The sequence below is a fragment of the Geotrypetes seraphini genome, chromosome 13, assembly GCF_902459505.1.
Source record: "Geotrypetes seraphini chromosome 13, aGeoSer1.1, whole genome shotgun sequence".
Classification (NCBI taxonomy): domain Eukaryota; kingdom Metazoa; phylum Chordata; class Amphibia; order Gymnophiona; family Dermophiidae; genus Geotrypetes; species Geotrypetes seraphini.
In genome coordinates this window covers 10086559-10107120 of record NC_047096.1, presented here as the reverse complement: position 1 = coordinate 10107120, position 20562 = coordinate 10086559, and the positions used below count along the sequence as shown (strand labels likewise).

Genomic DNA, 20562 nt, shown 5'->3' with positions numbered 1-20562 from the left:
AGTTAGAGAGTGCTTGCGCTTCAAAAGCCTCGATGGTGAAGTCCCCGGGGTTCGAGGAACAGAGTGGGTCGAGGCAGGAGAAGGCTCCCTCGGAGGCGGTCTCGATGGAGGAGTCTTCGACCTTGATGGACTGCGAGGAGAAGCAGCGGGTGCAATAGACTTGCGAGACTTATGTTTAGATTTAGTAGAAGTCTCAATAGCCTTTGATAAACGAGGCATAGACGACTCAGTATCCGGAGGAGGAGAGGGTTTCCGCTTTAGAAAAGACTCCTGACTGAGCTTGGAAGCGAGATACCTCAAATGCCTCGAGCGATGCCTCGATCGAGGCTCAGGAGACTGTCCGAGGAGTAGGCAAAGAGTCACTGGATGATAAGCGGCAAGACTTCCGATGCTTGCCTCAAAGTGCTTCAGCAGGGGTCTCAGACTGCCGCTCAGGCTGGCTCGTAGGAAGCAGGGTCGAGGCCGGGAGGAGCTGAGCCATGACTGAGGAAATCTGAGTGGTCAGAATGGCTTTCAACTTGTCATCGAACATAGGCACCGAGACAAAGGGATCAGGTCTCAAAGGTGCAGCAGTGCGCTCCAAGGAGGGCGACCTTGAGGATGAGTATTCACTATGCTTGAAGGCACGCTTAGCCGGAGGTCTGGAAGAGGCTGGCAGGACCGTAGACACGGCCTGGGATGCCTGAGACTCTGGAGGCTTCTTAGGAAAAGTACCTGAAGGAGAGACAGGAGACTTACCCACCGAGGAAGATTTTGGAGGAACTGCAGGCGAGGCCTTAGAGACCGAAGGTGTAGAGGTAGAGGCCTTGGTGGAGGCAGATGCTGGCGTCGGGGTCGAGGAAGTCGAGGCCGTCCCCGAAGCCGAGGTCAAGACCCTCTCAACAGGCTGTTCCATAGTGCCAAATAGTTGAAGAAGCTTGGCACGTCATCTGCGAAGGGCTCGAGGTTGAAGGGTAGCACAGCGCAAACAAGGATTGGGGTAATGTTCAGGACCCAGGCAAGCAATACACCGACTATGAGGATCGGTGATTGAAATAGCCTTGCCGCACTGGCTACACTTTTTGAACCCGGTAAGAGGCCGGGACATAGAAAAAAATAAGGCCGATGAACGAACGAGGTTGAGCGGCCAGGCCTAGGCCAAAAGGCCGCCGGCCAGAAGAAGATAAAATAAAAGTTTAAAAAGAAAAAACAAAACGAAAAAGAAAGGAAATGGAATGCGAGCACAGTGACTAACACAAATAAGAAAGCCGCGGCAACAACGGGCTGCAGAGCTGAAGTGAAGAGGACTTCTCGGCTCCACAGAAAACGTTGAACTGAGGTACCTCACAGGAGACGCGCGCCCTGACTCGGGCGGGAAGGCACTCGCGCATGTACAGTGCAGCACTTGTAAGCTCTTACAAAGATCTTCAAGCAAGTCTGCTTGCGAGGCTGTCCACTGCAGGGCTCCATCGGTGACGTCACCTACTGTTGAGAATATGCTGCCTGCTTGTCCTGGGATAATCCCATCTTCACGGTGGCATAATTCAGGTAACAAGTACCTGACAAAAACCCAAATAGTAGCAACATTCCATGTTACTGATCCAGGGCAAACAGTGGCTTTCTCCTTGTCTGTTTCAATAGCAGACTATGCACCTTTCCTCCAGGAACTTGTCCAAACCTTTTATAAAACCAGCTACATAACTACTCTTACCACACCCTCCTTCTTACGTCATCAAGTGTCCCCTAGTCTTTATCATTTTTGATAAAGTAAAAAAAATCGATCCATTTGTGCCCATTCTACACCACTCAGGATTCTATAGGCTTCAATCATATCTCCCCTTAGTTGTGTCTTTCCAAGCTGAAGATCCCTTATCTCTTTAGTCTTTCCTCATACGAGAGGAGGTCCATTCCCTTTATCATCTTAGTCACTCTTCTTTGAACCTTTTCTAATTCCACTATATCTTTTTTGAGATAGGGCGACCAGAATTGAAACAATACTCAAGGTGAGGACAGTTAAGTTGTGGCTCAGCCCTCAGACTGCCCACAAAGTTGACAGTTTCAGCATAGGTAGTTAGAGGGGTTATTCAGTGGCACTATCAGGTTAAGTGCTGCTAAATATCCCCAGATAACCCTACACAAGCAATTTAAACAACCAAGAGCCTCTCCATAGTCATTCAAATCACTTTGAATATCAACCCAAAACCAAATACTCTTATTTTTTTGGGATCTTACCAGGTACTTGTGGATTAGTCACTGTTGGAAACAGGATACTGAGCTTGAGACAGTGAACAGACAAATTGATAATGGAGAACCGGTGGATATTATATACTTGGATTTTCAGAAAGCGTTCGACAAGGTTCCACATGTAAAACTCCTCAGGAAACTGCAAGGCCATGGAATAGAAGGTGATATACTAAGATGGATAGGCAAATGGCTGGAGAACAGAAGGCAGAGAGTAGGCATAAATGGGAAGTTCTCAGACTAGTAGAATGTGACTAGCGGTGTGCCCCAGGGCTCGGTACTTGGGCCCATCTTATTTAATATTTTCATCAACAACCTAGAGGATGGAACATCCAGTGAGATCATCAAGTTTGCAGATGACACAAAGCTATGCCGGGCCATCAAATCGCAGAAGGACAGTGAGGAACTCCAGAGTGACTTGAGCCGATTGGAGAATTGGGCAGATAAATGGCAGATGAAGTTTAATGTGGAAAAATGCAAAGTGATGCACTTAGGCAGAAAAAATAAGGAACACAAGTATAGTATGTCAGGTGCAACTCTGGGAAAAACTGAACAGGAAAAGGACCTGGGCGTATTAATCGACAGGACTCTGAAGCCATCGGCGTAATGCGCGGCGGCAGCGAAGAACGCAAATAAAATGCTAGGAATGATAAAGAAGGGAATCACGAGTAGATCGGAGAAAGTAATAATGCCGCTTTATAGGGCGATGGTCAGACCACACTTGGAATACTGCGTCCAACATTGGTCTCCATACCTAAAGAAGGATATAAAACTGCTGGAGAGGGTGCAGAGACGAGCAACAAAGCTAATAAAGGGCATGGAGAACTTGGAATACGAGGAACGACTTAAGAGACTGGGATTGTTCTCCCTTGAGAAGAGGAGACTGCGAGGGGATATTTTCGAGACTTTCAAAATACTGAAAGGAATCGACAAAATAGAGCAGGAAAAAACATTTTTTACAATGTCCAATGTGACACGGACAAGAGGACATGGACTGAAGCTAAGGGGGGACAAGTTCAGGACAAATATTAGGAAGTTCTGCTTCACGCAATGAGTGGTGGACACCTGGAATGCTCTCCCTGAAAAGGTAATTGCAGAATCCACCGTTCTAGGATTTAAGGATAAGTTAGATGTACATCTCCTTATGAGAGGCATAAAGTGACATGGGTTAGGGTAATCTAGATGCACTTCTCCTTATGAGAAACTCAGAGTGATATGGGGACTAAAACTATGCCAGGGTACACCTGGCGGGGCTTCTGCGGGTGCGGATCGCCAGACTTGATGGACCTAGGGTCTGTTCTGGGGATGGCACTTCTTATGTTCTTATGGTCTGACCCAGTATGACACCATTTGTGTTCTTATGAATAAATATGCAATTCAACTTACCTCTTCTTCAATCACAGGCAAATGTTTTACTTTTTGTGGAAGCAAATCTGAAAAATAAAACACAATTAAAAAGCACAGCTACTTACATGTAACAGGTCTTATCCAAGGACAGCAGGCAGATATTCTCACACGTGAGTGACATCATCCACAGAACCTAGTACGGATAGTGTAAGTACAGTTACTTACCATAACAGGTGTTATCCAGGGACAGCAGGCAGATATTCTCACATGTGGGTGATGTCATCCACAAAGCCCTGGTACGGACACTTTAAATTTAAGTGCATCGCCACTTTAAGAAATTAGAAAGTTTGATGGATCACGTGACGCCATTCAACAGGGAGGAAGCTAGCTGGTGTCTCTCCTGCCACCCTTCTCGGCTCCCTCTCTTTTTATAATTCTATTGCACTTCTTTTGGACCATGATCTGGATAGTTCGGGAGCTTACCTGTGGCTATGTGCTGTGAGCGATTTTGGTGGTGGACTGTCCCTGAAATCGACGAGGAAGGAGCGGGACAAATGCAGGCCGGGAGACCCAAAGATGGCGGCGCCTGCTAGTCCTGAAGACTCTGTGGGTGACCCTGCCTAGATAGTGGAGATTACCTCTGAGGTCACAGCGGCGATGAAACTTATCCTGGAAAAACACCTCCTCCCCACTGAAAGCAAGCTGGGGACTGTGCAGGCTAAGTTGGACAGTCTGGGGCAGGAGCTTGCCGCTTTTCAGCATCGGGTTGGTGAGCTAGACGATCAGCTGATCCACATGGAGGAAGTTCAGACCCGACACCAGAGTACCACTGCCGTGCTGGAAGACTGCATAGACGATCTTGAGAATAGATCACGGTGGTCAAACCTCCGTTTCATCGGGCTCCCAGAGGATATCCTGGAGTGTGACCTGCGGGGAGAGTTGGAAACCTGACTTGCTGAGCCAGTCCTTTTGCCGGTGGATTTGGTCCAATTCGTATCGAGCGGGCACATAGACTGGGTCTCCGTGCCGCTCATTCCACCCGGCCCCGGGTGGTAATTGCTAAACTCCTGAATTACGTCCATAAGCAGGCCATTTTGCAGGCTGCATGTGGAAACCGCACACTTACCAGACTCACAAGATACTCTGTTTCCAGGATTACTCAAGTGGCCTCGCAGGGTCGAGCATTTGCGCCAGTGTGCTCGCAACTGGTTGCCCGGCAGATTAGATTTGCGTTGTTGTATCTTGCCCGACTCCGCATTCAGTACAATGGAATTACTTCTTTCTACGTGACGGTGGCGGAGGCGCAGTCTATTTGGCCACATGGAGAGCAGAGGTGCTTTCTACCAGCCGAGTTTCCTCTACTGCCGGTCCTGCCTGAGGGGCTCTGTTTTCCTGCAGTGGGAGACATGTCCGTTGTTGGATGTTGGCCTTGGCTCTGCAATTGGGCTTCTGCACCGGTCTTTTCTACACCTCAGGACTTTGGAAGGATAGCTGGCCCCTGCACGCCTTTTGATGGTGTGGGACAATTTCAGGGTATTTTGATTTTACTTCTGACTTATTGTTTGTTGCATTTTTGGGGGGTGGCTGTTTGTTTGTGGGTAGTTGGTTGCTTGTGGAGTCCTGACTGGGTGGCTGTAAGAAGCCTATATAGGGCTTAGACTCTGGGTGCCCATCTCTCGACTGCTTGTACTTCCAGGCTGCGTTCTGGGGCTGCTGAGTCTCTGGTCAAGCCTTGGCGGCCTTCCCCTGGGTTTGGATGGGCTGTGTTGGTTGTATCTGAGATTTTCCATGCTGTCTGCTGGCTTTTCTACGTGTCTATTGAGACCCTAGCTTTTTACTATTTCTCTGGACTCTGCTCTCTATCACAGGGGTCTTTTTCACTTGCCCTGTTTACCCTCCTGGTGTTGACTTGTTGGGCGGGGGTCCAGGTGCGGCCTCTGCCCTGTGAGGTTGTATTGTATATTTTCCTGTGTTCACTAACGAGTCCCTGGAACTTTGGGGCCCCTACACTTTTTCCTGTTTGTTGGAAGGCTGTGTGTTGGGTTGCTGATGTGTGTTGAGGTGAGTGCTGTGTGGAAGATGGGGGTGGGGGTTGGGGTTCCTTTGCTGTCTCTCTTGGGCCTGACCATGGCTCTGCTGGGGATAGGTTTGGTATGCTGTTCTCTTGTCTTTTCTCTACTGTGGGATCTGAAGCTTCCCGATCTCTTGATATCTTTTCTGTATGATCTTGAGGGGGTGCTGAGGAGGGTGGGCGTTGTAGTGATCAGTTTTCTCTTGGAAATGAGTGGTTGGGGGGGCATGGGACTGTGGGGGGATGGGGTTTGGGACTGTTTGGGTTTGGGGGTGGGATGGCTTGGGGGAGGTGGGGGAAAGGTTCCCTAGGGTACTGTGGTAGTTCTACTGGCTTCCATAGGGTTGACACTCAAGGGGGGGAGCGAGCTGGGATGCCCCCTCTCAGTTTTTGGAGGTACAATTTTGCTTTGTGGCTTTTTTTTTCGTTTCATTTCTATGTCTCTTCAGCTACTTTCTTGGAATGTGGGGGGTATTCACTCCCCTATCAAGAGGCAAAAGATGCTTTGGCAACTTAGACGAAACCAAGCTGACGTGGTGTTTTTACAAGAGACCCATTTGACAGCCGTTGAACATGCGAAGCTCCGCACTTGGTGGGTAAGCGAGGTCCTGAACTCCCCAGCTAAGGGGAAAAAGTGGGAGTGGCTATACTAGTGGGTAAACATCGTCAGTTAGTGGTTCATGACACCCTTAGAGACCCGGAGGGTAGAAATATTGCTGCATCATTTAGTTTGAACTCTAAACCTTATATTTTCTGTAACATGTATGCCCCCAATAATCCGGGAGCGGGGTTTTCACCATTTGACAGATCTCCTTTCATTGTATAGGGATATCCCCATAGTGGTGGGTAGTGATTTCAACGAAGTGTCTGATCTCCTTTGGGACCGCTCGAAGAGGGTCAGGAGGGAATCTCATAAACCTGCTACCGGTATTGCTATCCTATATGACTTTTTGGACCTGGTGAACACCTGGAGAGCCTTACATCCCCTTGAGAAGGATTTTACTCATGTCTCATGGGCTCATGCCTTGTTATCCCATATCGATTATATCTTACTCTTGCATTCCAAGTTTGTGGAGATCACGGATTCAAAGCTCGTTCCAATCGAGATATCTGATCATGCTTGGGTGGCAGCCGAGTGGCAGCTCCATCGGTTGGCGGGGGCTTCCCGGGGGTGGAATTTTTCCAGTTACTTTTACAAGGATAGTAAGTTTCATGCTCATCTTGTGGCTCAGTGGCTTTTGTTCCAGGAGACTAATGCGGCTCACTTTGATACCCCATCCTTAGCCTGGGAGACGGCTAAGGCTTTGGGGAGAGATTATCTCCTATGTTAGTTAGTTTTCATCATAAGATGCGTCAGAGGGAGCTGCTTCATTTGGAGCATTTGGTTTTGTTGCTCTTTCGTCGCTATGCCCACACGCATGCTCTTTCAGATCGGGCCCGGTTACTGGAGGCTCAGTGCTCGCTTAATTCTCTTTTGCATCAACAGGCCCAACGGTCTATGGATCATTACCACTTTCACCTTTATCGTTATGCTAAAAAGAATAGTAAGCTTGGTGCAGCAACAGAGAGGTAGTTCATGTACTGCCACCCTGCTGGCAAGGGGATCTACGGTGGTATGGTGATACATGTTGGTAAGGATATTAATTGCTCATTTTTACTGAAATTTATGGGGAATTTAGAAAACATCTAAAAACACATTTATTAACCAAGATGGCAGATGGACTGTTTGGCTGAGCGCTTCGCGACAGAGTGCTCGTTCGTTATTGCCTTTTTCTCTTCAATAAACAATTTACCTGCAAATGCCGAAGCAGAGGGGCCGTAGTGCCACTGGAGCCTCACGGCGTTCGGGCCCGGCCAGTCTCAGCAACATCGACGAACTTCTGTGCCGAATGCAGGACATCACAGGAGCATCAGCACGCCCATAGGAGACGTGCTGTGGCGAGACGGAGGCATTCTCCATGGGCCTGGAAACTACCTTGAGCCCCAAAGCCAGAGTGCCTCCCCCTCCTCCTCAGAACGCCAGCTCCTCGCGGGTGGAGGAACCATCAGAAGGCAGTGAGGGACTCTCCCCGGAGGCCACTGGGAACATAGAGGGGAGCATGGAGCTGGACCCCCTGTCCCTACAGGGGATTCTGTTGGAATCTGGAAACTTACCAACACCGCGGTTTGTCCGTGATCAGGAGAGTCACAGTCAGGAGGGAACTTCGGTTGGTGAGAGTTTTCATTCCAAAGAACTTCCATTTACATTAAAAAACAAAACAAAACCAAGAGGTAACTCTTGAGGCAATTTGGGACCTTGTGGTGAATCTAGCTAAATCAATTAAGCCCCAGCTGTTTCAGCTGGAACATAAGATTAATATCCAAGAAAATGAAATTAAGAATATCAAAGTTGATTTACAAGATTTAAAAAATTCAACACTGAATTCTTCCCAAGAAATGAAAGTTTCTAAACAAGCTGAAAGGCTAGAGAAGCTGGGGCTCTTTTCCCTGGAAAAGCGGAGACTTAGAAGGGATATGATAGAGACTTATAAGATCATGAAAGGCATAGAGAAGGTGGAGAGGGACAGATTCTTTAGACTAGCGGGGACAACAAAAACAAGAGGGCATTCAGAAAATTTGAAAGGAGACAGATTCAGAACAAATGGTAGGAAGTTTTTCTTCACTCAGAGGGTGGTAGACATCTGGAATGCGCTCCAGAAGAGGTGATAGGACAGAGTACGATATTGGGTTTCAAAAAGGGATTGGATGATTTCTTGAAGGAGAAGGGGATTGAAGGGTATAGATAGAGGGTTACTATACAGGATATAAAATGATTAGGGAATAAAAGGTTAAGGTAAAGGATCACTTACAGGTCATGGATCTGGGAGGTCACCGTGGGAGAGGACGGCTGGGCACGATGGACCCCTGGTCTGACCCGGCAGAGGCAATGCTTATGTTCTTAAACACTGGTGAGAGATAATATTAATTTAAGGAGAAAATTGGATTCTCTAGAAAATTTCTCACGTAGCAATAATCTTAGACTAATTAATTTTCCTAAATTAATTTGCGGCTGTAACTCCTAGAGATATGCTGAAACGTTGCCTGAAGGAAGTTTTAGAAATTACAGAGGAACTGTTGCCACCATTCACTCAAGTGTATTATTTACCTATTAAAAGGGAAGAAAAATTAAAGAAAGATGATCAACAATTGTCTACGATGTTGGAACTCTCAGATAGGGAAGTAGCAATGCCGGCAACATTTCTTACAGTTGCCTTAGCACCGGATAAGAACTGGTTATTGAGACTTTTCTTTAAAAATAAACAGAAAGAATTTCTTGGGTATAAGAAACAAATGTTCCCAGATCTATCATGAGACACACAAAAACGTCGACGTGAATTCTTGTTGTTAAAGCCAGGTGTTATCGCTCTTGAGGCGACCTTTTTTCTTCGTCACCCATGTAAATGTGTGATATTGTATCAAGTGCAAAAATATGTTTTCTTTGATCCTAGCCAACTGACAACCTTCTTGTCGACGGCTCGCCTGAATAAAGGAGGGGAAATATAAGTACTCTTTGATTCTATGATCTCCTTCCTCAGCTAACACAATCTTTAGTCTTTGTTTTTTTGGTTTTTAGTTCCTTATTATAATTCTCGCTGATTCTAAATCTTGGTCTCTTTATTTTTGAGGACTTGAGTTAAAGTTTAGATATATATAATTTTTTTTCTTATGATAACAGATAATAATTTGTATTGTATTGTATTTTATTTTCTCCTTAACTTTACCTTTCTGTACAAGTGGATACTTGACGGGGTCAAGGCACGCTCTGACCGGCGCTTCGACTTCGGGCAGCCCGAAGGCGAGGAACGCCTCGAAGTCCGAGGCGAAGAGTCTGACGAGGAAAGATGGCACAGTGCGCAGCAGCCGCTAAAAAGGCAAATAGAATGCTAGGCATAATCAAGAAGGGTATTACAACCAGAATGAAAGAAGTTATCCTGCCGTTGTATCGGGCGATGGTGCATCCGCATCTGGAGTACTGAATCCAATATTGGTCGCCGTACCTTAAGAAGGATATGGTGTTACTCGAGAGGGTTCAGAGAAGAGCGACACGTTTGATAAAAGGTATGGAAAACCTTTCATAAGCTGAAAGATTGGAAAAACTGGGACTCTTTTCCCTGGAGAAGAGGAGACTTAGAGGGGATATGATAGAGACTTACAAGATCCTGAAAGGCATAGAGAGAGTGGAGAGGGACAGATTCTTCAAACTTTCGAAAAATAAAAGAACAAGAGGGCATTCGGAAAAGTTGAAAGGGGACAGATTCAAAACCAATGCTAGGAAGTTCTTCTTCACCCAACGTGTGGTGGACACCTGGAATGCGCTTCCAGAGGACGTAATAGGGCAGCATACGGTACTGGGGTTCAAGAAAGGATTGGACAATTTCCTGCTGGAAAAGGGGATAGAGGGGTATAGATAGAGGATTACAGTTCAGGTCCTGGACCTGTTGGGCCACCGCGTGTGCGGACTGCTGGGCACGATGGACCTCTGGTCTGACCCAGCAAAGGCACTGCTTATGTTCTTATGACCGGCGCACCTTGCCCCGAGGGGCCTTGACGCGACGCTCAGGCTGGTCCATTGCACGCGAGGTCGAGGCCGGAGTCAAGTTAGTAAACGCTGAGGAAAGCTACGAGGATATCAAGGCCCGAAGCATATCCTGGAACCCCGGCGGGCAAATCAAGCGCAGCAGTGCATTCCACCGAGGGCGACCTCGAGGATGAATATTCCCTCGAGGTGGAAGCACGCTTGGAGGGCTTAGACTGTTTCGACAAGGCCGGAGGAAGAGCACTCCCACCATGGACGGCCGGAGACTCCGAGGCCACAGCAAACCGGGAGCCCCCGGATGCCGAACTACGATCGGAATAGCACAAAACAACAAAAAAAACAAGAAAAACCACACAGCGACTCCCGAGGAAAAAAAAAACCCCAAGAAGCCGCGGTGCTAGAAAGGCAATAAACACGGAGAGAAAAAACGACAGGGATTTCTGGCTCCGCGGAAAACTAAGAACTAAACACCACGAGGAGGGGATGCGCCCTCTAGTGGAGCGGGAAGGCACACACATGCGTGGTGCAGCACCAGCTAACTTGAAATCTTCAATCAAGTTTGCTTGAAAAGCTGTCGGGGCTCCATGGATGACGTCACCCACATGTAGAGAATATGCTGCCTGCTTGTCCTGGGATAAAATGCTGTCTGCTTGTCTAAGGATAAATATATTTTTTCATGTGCTTTGATTGAGTAATGCATTATTAAACATCTTTTTCCATTATTATCCATACACCAATTCAACCCCAGGTTTAGTATGCAATATATATATATATATATATTTTTTTTTTTTTTTTTTTTTTTTTTTTTTATGTGCTTTGATTGAGGAACACAGAGGCCAAAAGTTTTTTGGGGAAAATAGCAGAGGAACTGGACAAGTGTTGAACGTACATGTTTGATATTTATTCTAGAGAAATTACTGCTTGTGAATCAAGAGGATATAAGCTTGGCTTATGAATTGACATATGGTTTAATGCCTAAGGTGGGGTGATGGATAAGATAACTGGCACCTAGAGAGTTAGCAGGTGAGGAATGGCTCAGTGTACGAGCTAGAGGGAAGGAGTCATGCCTGTTGTAAATCCGATTGACTCTGGTTGAGAGTGTGTGGCATAGTGGTTACAGCTATAGCCTCACCACCCTGAGGTTGTGGGTTCAAATCCCTCACTGCTCCTTGTGACCCTGGGCAAGTCACTTAATCCCCTCATTGCCCCTGGTACATAAGAGTTTGAGCTCACCGGGACAGAAGGGAAATATGATAAAGTAGCCGAATGTAAAAATCACTTAAGATATAAGTGGTATATAAATAATTAAAAGATAAATAAATAAAATGGAATAGTGGTGCTTCTTGGGGAGGAAGAGCCTGGAGTCCCCCTCTGTAAAACTGGGCTGCATTCTGCATGCCATTTTACTGCATACAATTTTAATGTTAAAAAACAGCATAAAATCACCGTTCTAATGACATCATAACGCTAAAATGCATTGTCAGGACATCTACGCAACGCCTAAAAGGTGATTCTATAAAGGATGCCTAACTATATAGATGTGTTTAGATTCGCTCGGCGCCACTAAGCGCAATTCTCTATTGTACGTCTACCGCCAAATGCCGCCTAACTTTTAGGCATCATTTATAGAATTTGCCCCTAATATTCTGACCCTCTTGAAAGTAGATTTGACTATGATGGAGTGATGGGACAACTGGGTCTTCTGGAATCCAAGTCTTTTTTAGACAATACATCAAATCCACCTACTTAGAAATAACCTGCACAGAGAGTGGGGTGTTATGTGTCCTAAAAAGCGTTGTGCCCAAGAATTAACTTTACACAACAAAGACACATGCCTGAAATAGTGCAAGCAACTTTTGACTAAGTACCCGGAGCACAGCGTCAGCTTCATCTGGTTTACAGATGAAAATATATTTACAGTTGCTCCACCGATTAACACACAAAATATAATTGCCTATACATGCCTTCAACAACACTGAAGTGAGAAATTAATGCCAAACGCCTACTACAGACTCACCCAACCTTCAGCCAATCAGTCATGGTCTTGGTCGCAATCTCGAAATTTGGATTCACAGATCTGTTCTTCATCGATCCTAGGGCTAAGATCAATAGTCCATACTACTGGGTCATCCTCCTGACGCAGAAGCTGTTGCCAGCAACTTTATCTTCCATCAAGACAATGCCCAAGCATATCGGGCAAAGGACACCAAAGAACTGCTACATCGGAAAACCCCAGACTTCAATGGTCCAGACCTCTGGCCTGCGAATTGACTAAACCTAAACCCAGTTGACTACTGGATCTGGGGGCTGATACAGAAACATGTCTACCAGACATCTGACATTGAAGACCTTAAACAGTGTCTCATCTCTGTTTGGTGGCAATGGGGGACAGATACTAAAAGCTAAGTACCTGTAATTTTAACTATGAATAAATAAGAGAAAAAAACATAAAACTTTAAATATATACAAAAAATATTACATAACTTCAGCAGGATCAATGAGGATTTAAACCACTTGAAGTTAAATTACTCGGTGGTGGTCTGAGAGTCCATCAAGACTGGAGTTTAGTTAGTTGACACGATAGGGAATGTGTATTGTATGAATGTGGTATCTGATCTGAAGAACATTTTAAAGATTATGATTTGGTCAGTATGGGCTGAAGCAAAGTATCGTAGATCAGTTGCGGCCAAGGCTGAGGACATGCCTTCGAGAAAAGGGAGCAAACTTCGAACATCTGCTTAATTGAAACTTTACTTTTAGGCTTTACATTTTTCTGCAAAACACACCATAAAACTTTTGAATGTGTTTTTATTCAGTTCACAATTCATTTTCACAAGGTAGTCTTGTGGTGCGGTAGGAAATATTTACAACAATTTACATCAGCTTCATTCATGACATGACACACTAAATTTCATAAGAATCGGCCAAGTTCTGTGAAAGATACAACAAAAACATTTTAATGTGTGTTTTCTTCCGTTCACAGTGTATATGTTCCACTTCTACTGGCACCCAATGATATCTATTAAGATGTTTTAATGTGCATTGTGTTGGCATTGTGAGAAGTATACTATGCCATAATGTGTATTGTCATTTGAATAGGTTTACTGCCCTAATTGTCTTTTGCCTATATTTAACTTATTTTTGCTGTACACCACCTTGGATGAATTTCTTAAAAAAACAAACCAGTAAATAAACCCTATTAAAAAAGCATAAATAGCATCTACATAAACTAATCAAACAAAAATGAAAGAAAATATTGAATAACTTGATATCATATTTTAAAAACTTATAGCATTTTACCTGAACTCTTGTTTTTATTGGGATGTGGTAGGCTTTTCATTGTAAAAGGCAAATTAAAATCATCATCTGCAAATTTGTTAAAACCCTAAAAATAAAACACAGAACAGAAATATTGAAGTAACTTAAAGCAATAACATAAATGCATATAATGCACGTCTGAAGAAAAGCACTTCAGAAAACACAACAAATCTGAAATACATTTACGGGTTAATTCTATAAAGAAGGCACCAACATTAATGTGCCAAATACACATTCTAATGATTAGAATACAAGCAGATATACATACTATATTGTGTGCACATACAGCAGTTACTTACCGTAACAGGTGTTATCCGGGGACAGCAGGCAGATATTCTCACATGTGGGGTGAGGTCATCCACGAGCCTCGGTACAGACAGTGGTAAAAGTGTATAGCCATTTTAAGTTTTTAGAAACTTCACGACAGTCCGCACCACGCAGGCATGAGTGCCTTCCTGCCTGACGCACCTTGCTGTACCTCAGTTCCATAAGTAAGCTAAGAAGCCAACCAGGAGAGGTAGGAGGGATGTGAGAATATCTGCCTGCTGTCCCCGGATAACACCTGTTATGGTAAGTAACTGTGCTTTATCCTAGGATAAGCAGGCAGCATATTCTCACATGTGGGACTCCCTAGCTTTCTGCAATGGAATGGAGGGAGAGTTGGCCATTAATTAAAAAAAATAAATTCTGTTAATACTGCTTGGCTGACATGACTATCTCATCTGAAATAGGCTTCCAGACAATAGTGAGATGTGGATGTATAAATTGAAGACCAAGTAGCTGCTTTTCAAATTTCATCAATGGGAGCCCCAAAAAGGGGGCGGCTGTACCATCTGGCAGTGCCTGCAGATGACGATCCATCACTGAAGTCATGAGGGCATCCAGCCAATTGCCCAACAGCAACTTCCCCTTGAAAGGCAACCGGGCTAATTTGCCATGGAGGACATATCACCAGCCTAATGCCGAACCCAAAGCATTTGGCAGGCTGACATAGAATATGCTGACCCTAAAGCCAGTCCTCTCAAAAAGTCTTAGAACTATCCGTCACAAAGTCCATCCCAGCCATCAGAAGCTGAGGAGGAGGCTCTACCACCTCAGTCTCTAGCATATGTAGCAAGCTAGGCAGGCACGATACAAAGGACATCGCCACAGCAGCTTTAACCCCTAAATTAGCTGAGTCAAAACTGTCACTAGGCAGTGACGTGTGTCAGGTCACCTGAGCGCCCCGGGAACCACCTAGGGTTGCAGCAACAACTGCTGTCACTCCTGTGCCAAAAAATACCAGCGGGAGATAGCGCTAGCATTCCAGATTAGCCCATCCGGAGAGTCAAACTGTTCCATAACTATGAAACTAATATCCAGATGTCACGGAAAGGACTGTGAGCGCATGCTGCAAAGCCAGGGAGAAGCAACCGAAATAGGAGGCTTGGCATCCAAGCTCAAGCCCTGCAAAGACTGAGCAATCATATCAAGCAGCGCCACCAAGTTAAACATGAGCACCACATTCTTATAAGTACCAGGATCCGGAGCCCCTAAGTGATTTGTAGATCCAGCATTCAAATCCGGATCCTCCAATCTGAGCAGTGCAGCTTTGCAACCAAATGCTCATCAAGGATTGGATTCGCTGCTGGCGTCCCCTGAACTGGCAGCGAAGAAGGAACAAACTGAGCTGGCGCAGAAACTAAACTTCCTAAGGAGGTAATGTCAGGCAGACACTGTGCAGGGGGGACATAGCAACAAGCAGTTGGATCCCCGGCTATAAACTCGAAGCACAAAAATCTCACACACTGGAAAGGTATCTGGACCCTGGGGCACAGAGTCACTCTTAGATGACTGAAACTTGCGAATTTTAGGCTGAAGAGGGTCCTGCTCGCGGCTAGCCGCCACCACCACAGAATCAAGCCCTGAAAGCAAAAACAGCCACCCCAAAGGGCTAGCTGAGCATGTAATCACTTGCTTCTGTGAAAGGGAGGCTGAACCAGTAGTTACCGCACCTCCCAACTGTGCCACGCAGCACATGGTGCAAAAACACTCAAGAAGCGGCAAATTTGCACAAATTGGGAATGAATCCAAACTAGGAGACCTTCAGGACCCCATTCTAGCAGTTTTCCTGGCAAAAATCCAAATTTTAAAGAAGCAGGGAGAAGTTGAAAAAAAGATCACTGAAAATCCAAGATAGCCGCTGAACCCGAATTCGCACCATAAATGAGTTAAAAAAGGCACTTCACAAAATAAAAAAAAATATCAAAATAGGATTTTTCAGGTGGGGGAACACAGAGGATCACTAGAAAACACTCAAAACCCTTCAAAATTAAGTTTTAGAAATTGCTGTTGAAACCTGTCAGCTCCTCTTACTCACAAACACTGGTCACAGAAACTGCATCTGCTCTCTAGTCCCGATTAAGAGCTAGAGTTAGAGTTCACTGCCACACTGCTGGAAAAGCTGTCCTCAAGTTGATCTTCGGGCTGCAAGTCAGACTCCACTGTCTGACTATGCCTCCACCCCTGTGGAGCACCAACTGCACACAGAGATGGGCAGAGGTGCGAAAACGCAGCCTGCACGCTGTGGAACACCACTGAGCCCCCTAAGCATGCTGAACAGTCTGCACTCAACCCCTGCTTAACAGGGGATGAGATAATGTTAGGGATAACCCTGACATCCAAGGAAGACTAGCAAACCGGCTGACAGGTACCACGAAGGGATCAGCCTGTCAGTTACAGACCAAAGTCTGTGAATTCTCAAGCAGGCAGCCACTTCAAATGTCCGTAGAACATGAAAGAAATGCGAAAGGGAACGAAACTACATCACATTAAAAATAATAAATTGGAGAAAACAGAACACACTGCAGCCACATGCAGAAGAGAAAGACTGATGGGAGGAACTAAGCTAGCCTATGAAGTATCCTAGCAGCAGAGTAGTAAAGGGAAATAACCCCATGGTCTAGAACAGTGGTGTCCAACCTTTTGGATTCCCTGGGCCGCATTGGCTGAAAAAAAATTTTCTGGGGCCGCACAAACAATGCAGCAAGACTGAGGAGGGAGCCGGCAAGACGGTAAACACCCGGGGGCAGCAGAGGAAAACACTGTATCGCCCTCGACCGGGGCCACACAAAATACTTCACAGGGCCGCAGGTTGGACACCCCTGGTCTAGAATGTCTCACCTATTGCACTGGAACAGAAGATTAGATCCACAAATAGAAATCTGGTCCTTTGTATGACAATACATAGTAGCTGCTACTGAGCTAACATCATGGCTAAATTACTTGAGAAAATATAAATTCAAGTTCTGTGCTCAAATATGTAGAACAGCTGGTTTTAATTTTCTGTCCAGTACCTGAAAGAAACCACCATCTCCAGCAATTGCTTGAGGCTTTACAGCAGACACCTGGCTGCTATTTAGTCTTGGTAGTGAAAAGAGTTTAAAAGACTTTTCTTTATCCATTCTCTTCTTGCTGTAATATATAACCATAAATATGTTAATGAAAAAGATATATAATGTTAAATATAAAGGTTATTTTGCTACAGTGTTTACTTAGTAAGGCCAAACAAGTGCCATTTCAAATACCACTTCATAAATCACATCAGTAAGGGGGTTTTTTTGTTTGTTTTTTTGCAAATAATAAAAGACCTTCATAATAACATGCCTTCCATGATTTGAAAACATCTTCCCATTTTCCTAACCAACCACAATCTTTGCCATCAACTTTGATTTTCTTTAAAACCAAAATATTTTAAGGATGGCTTAGAATTCCATATACCAAAACAAAAACCTGGTATGTAAAACTCTTCCTGAATGAGATGCGATAGTCACCAACAAATTAAATTAGGTTTGCTATTTTTTTCATTTTTCTGTTAACTTTTTTATTAAAAAAAAAAATAAAAATATATATATATATATATAAAGTTTTTAAAGAAGAAATTCAGTAGAGGGAACCAACCAGCAGTAACGGTATACCCCGCAGAACTGTGCTGTAGTCAGGATTTGCTATTATAATCCAATAAGGTGGTATATTTACCATACTGCATTAATATTGTAATAAACAATGCCTGCATCTTGCACATGGTCTGCAGTTTGTGTTTTGGTTTTTGCTTGCTGTTTGTTTACTGGAGACTTTGTTGGATATATATCTTTTGTGCTATTATAATCCACTCCATGTACAAGTAGAGTAGCTGACACCAAAAAATTAAATGTGGTCTTGTTAGGACCCAAATTTTAGGATATTAGAATCACCTGTTCTGGCAACTCTAAACCTCAGAGGTCAATTTTTATAAAGTAAAAATACCAGAAACTCACTCAAACATAACAGCTGAGACCAGAAATAAGATTAAATAATTAAGATGGTTTATTGAAAGATTAAATTTGATAATTACAAAAGAAAATTATTTTCATACCAAGAATTGGCATCACTGGAGGCTTTTTAAACAAATAATAATAATAACTTTATTTTATATACCGCAGTACCACAAATAGTTCAGAGCGGTTTACAGTGTAAGAGACTGTACATTTACAGCGAAGATACAATGAGGACTGTACAGATTCAGTAAAGGTGTTTATACAGTGAAGAACAATGTAGATTTACCATGCAGGAGACTGTACATATACAGCAGAGATATATATATATAGTGGAGAGGCAGTGCGAGAGGCTTATAAAGAACAAAGCAGTGTACAAAACCAATGCAGGGTGGTGAGTGTCAAGAAGACAACCAGTATCAATTACAGGATGGAAGTATTTGATTATTTGGTGATGAGGGGGGTTCAAAAAATTTGTCGTAGAGGAAAGATTTGAAAGATTTCCTGAAGGTTGAGTAAGATGGGGCAGATGAGATGAGGGTGGTCAGGCAGTTTGTCCATCTGCCAGCTTGGTATGAGAGAGTTCTATTGAAGAATCTTTTGTAGGTGCATCCCTTTGGGGAAGGGTAGGTAAAAAGGTTGTCATTGCGCGTGCGAGTGGTTCCAGGGAACACGAAGTGGTGAGAGATATATCGGGGACAAGCCAGTTAAGGTTTTGAAGCAGAGGCAGGCGAATTTGAAGATGACTCTCGCTTCTATTGGCAACCAGTGCAGTTTTCTATAATAAGGGGTGATATGGTCTGACTTTTTGAGGCCATAGATTAGGCGGACCGCGGTGTTTTGGACCAAATATGTGGCACCCGGGGCCCATCATTTTTTGACAACCCCCCCCCCCATGTAAAAAAATATTTTTTGTAATGACCATGAAACGGAATAAATGGTCAGAAAAGAAACAGGCAGTGAAAATTTTCTTATATTCCAAACATAACATAACATAAATTATGTCTGAATTGTCATGACATCAGAAGTACATATGGAGTAGTTGCAGGTGATACTTGGGACAGTTCTGATTGTGTTAGTTCGGTTTTATGTGTTTTTTGAATAGAAGGGTTTTTATTTCTTTTTGAAGGTTTTGCAGTCTGTGGTCGATGTCAATTGGTTGTAGAGTTGAGGGTCGAGTGTTGCAGCTCGAATGGCTAGGAGGTTGTCGAACAATTTTTTTCTTTTGACGTTTTTGGTTGGAGGGTGTGTGAATGGTGCGTGAGTTCTCCTATGTCTGTTTGAAGTGGATTGAATTATTTAGCTGAAGAAATTAGTTACCCCCTCATCCCACACACATTCATTCTCTTCCATTTTTGTTCCCACTGATAAGTTCCCAGAAAAAAAATACATTAAAATAAGAAGTAAAAACAAAGGCCCCTACAGATGAGAACATAACATAAGAATAGCCTAACTGAGTCAGACCAATGGTCCATCATGCCCAGTAGCCCATTCTCATGGTAGCCAATCCAGGACACTAATACCTGGTCAAAACCCAAAGAGTAGCAACATTCCATGCTACCAATCCAGGGCAAGCAGACACTTCCCCCATGTCTTAATAACAGATTATGGACTTTTCCTCCAGGAATTTGTCCAAATCTTTCTTAAAACCAGCTACACTATCTGCTTTTACCATAACTTCTGGCCACTTCATTTTTAAGTTTAGATCTTTCCTTTCAAACAGAGACCTTGCTAGATGTCAAATACAGCACAAGGTAACTTCACATGGACTTAGCTGTGCAGGAAATGTGAATCTCCTCATACATCCACCATATAGTGCAAAAATGTGCAAAGGTCTGTTTTTTTCTTTCGATCACTACATAGCCTAATGCCACACAAGCAGCGCTGTTATAAACACATTCTGTAGGTCAATGCTAAGGATAACAAAGTTTCCTTCCTTGGACCAGAAGGAGATACTGATAAACCACTGGAAGAGATCCCAAACAACACCCAAAGACCCACTCAGTGTGTGAACCAGTTGAGTGGAGTGGACTAACTGGGGAGTGGAAATGGGCCTGGAGTTTGCTCAGCAGAATTTCCCAGACCACCTCTTCCTCTCAACACATTGACACGCTGCCACCACCACCACTAGGAACACCTCACTGAGTAGACCAGCTATGCTATAAACTTTATAAAACACATTATTATATTTTCTTATAAAGCACATATTTTAACTGAACTCTCTGACATTCTCAGCCTTTCCATTCACAAAAATAGAAGGAAGAAAAGTTCCCATTTCCTGCTGTCTCATGTCCCCGGCCTATACAATATTTTTTTCCTGCAGACCCTTCAAAAGTCTGACCCAATCCTCGTTTCACTTGCATTATAAAGTACTGAGGATGCCATCTCTCCCCAATCCCAGGTCCTAAAGTCTAAGACAGTAGCGCAAACTAATGCTGCCAGATTCAGGAAAAAAAATTTTGATTTGATTCAGCCTATTGAATTGGTTTTTCAATTCAATTTTCCTGCCCAGTTGGGTGATTTTTTTCAAAACTCCTGGTGGGTTTTATAGCTTTTTCACCCCCTTTGGCTTCTCCTAACCACACTGGCGCTGTGATGTAAATAAAATAAAGAAACAAAAAGGACTTTTCCTCTCTCTGTTAAATCCTAGCTCACATTTGCAGTCCAACACCAGCTCTGGCAGGATACACATTTCAAATCTGACATATTATAATCACAAAACAGAAAATAAAATTAAT

At 44.1% G+C, this 20562-nt stretch overlaps 1 protein-coding gene across 8 annotated transcripts in view; it reads right to left on the bottom strand.

The window, feature by feature from the left end:
- The window catches only part of SYCP1 (synaptonemal complex protein 1), a 327903-nt gene that overhangs the window by 304262 nt on the left and 3079 nt on the right, over positions 1–20562 (bottom strand). For all 8 annotated transcript variants that reach the window (XM_033919065.1, XM_033919067.1, XM_033919068.1 and 5 more), the window contains exons 2-4: positions 16868–16985; positions 13515–13599; positions 3607–3653 (exon numbers count right to left, since the gene is read on the bottom strand). In XM_033919065.1, coding sequence (XP_033774956.1) covers positions 3607–3653; positions 13515–13599; positions 16868–16975 — 240 coding nt within the window. In that variant the 5' untranslated portion in view covers positions 16976–16985. The remainder of the gene's footprint in view (positions 1–3606; positions 3654–13514; positions 13600–16867; positions 16986–20562) is intronic.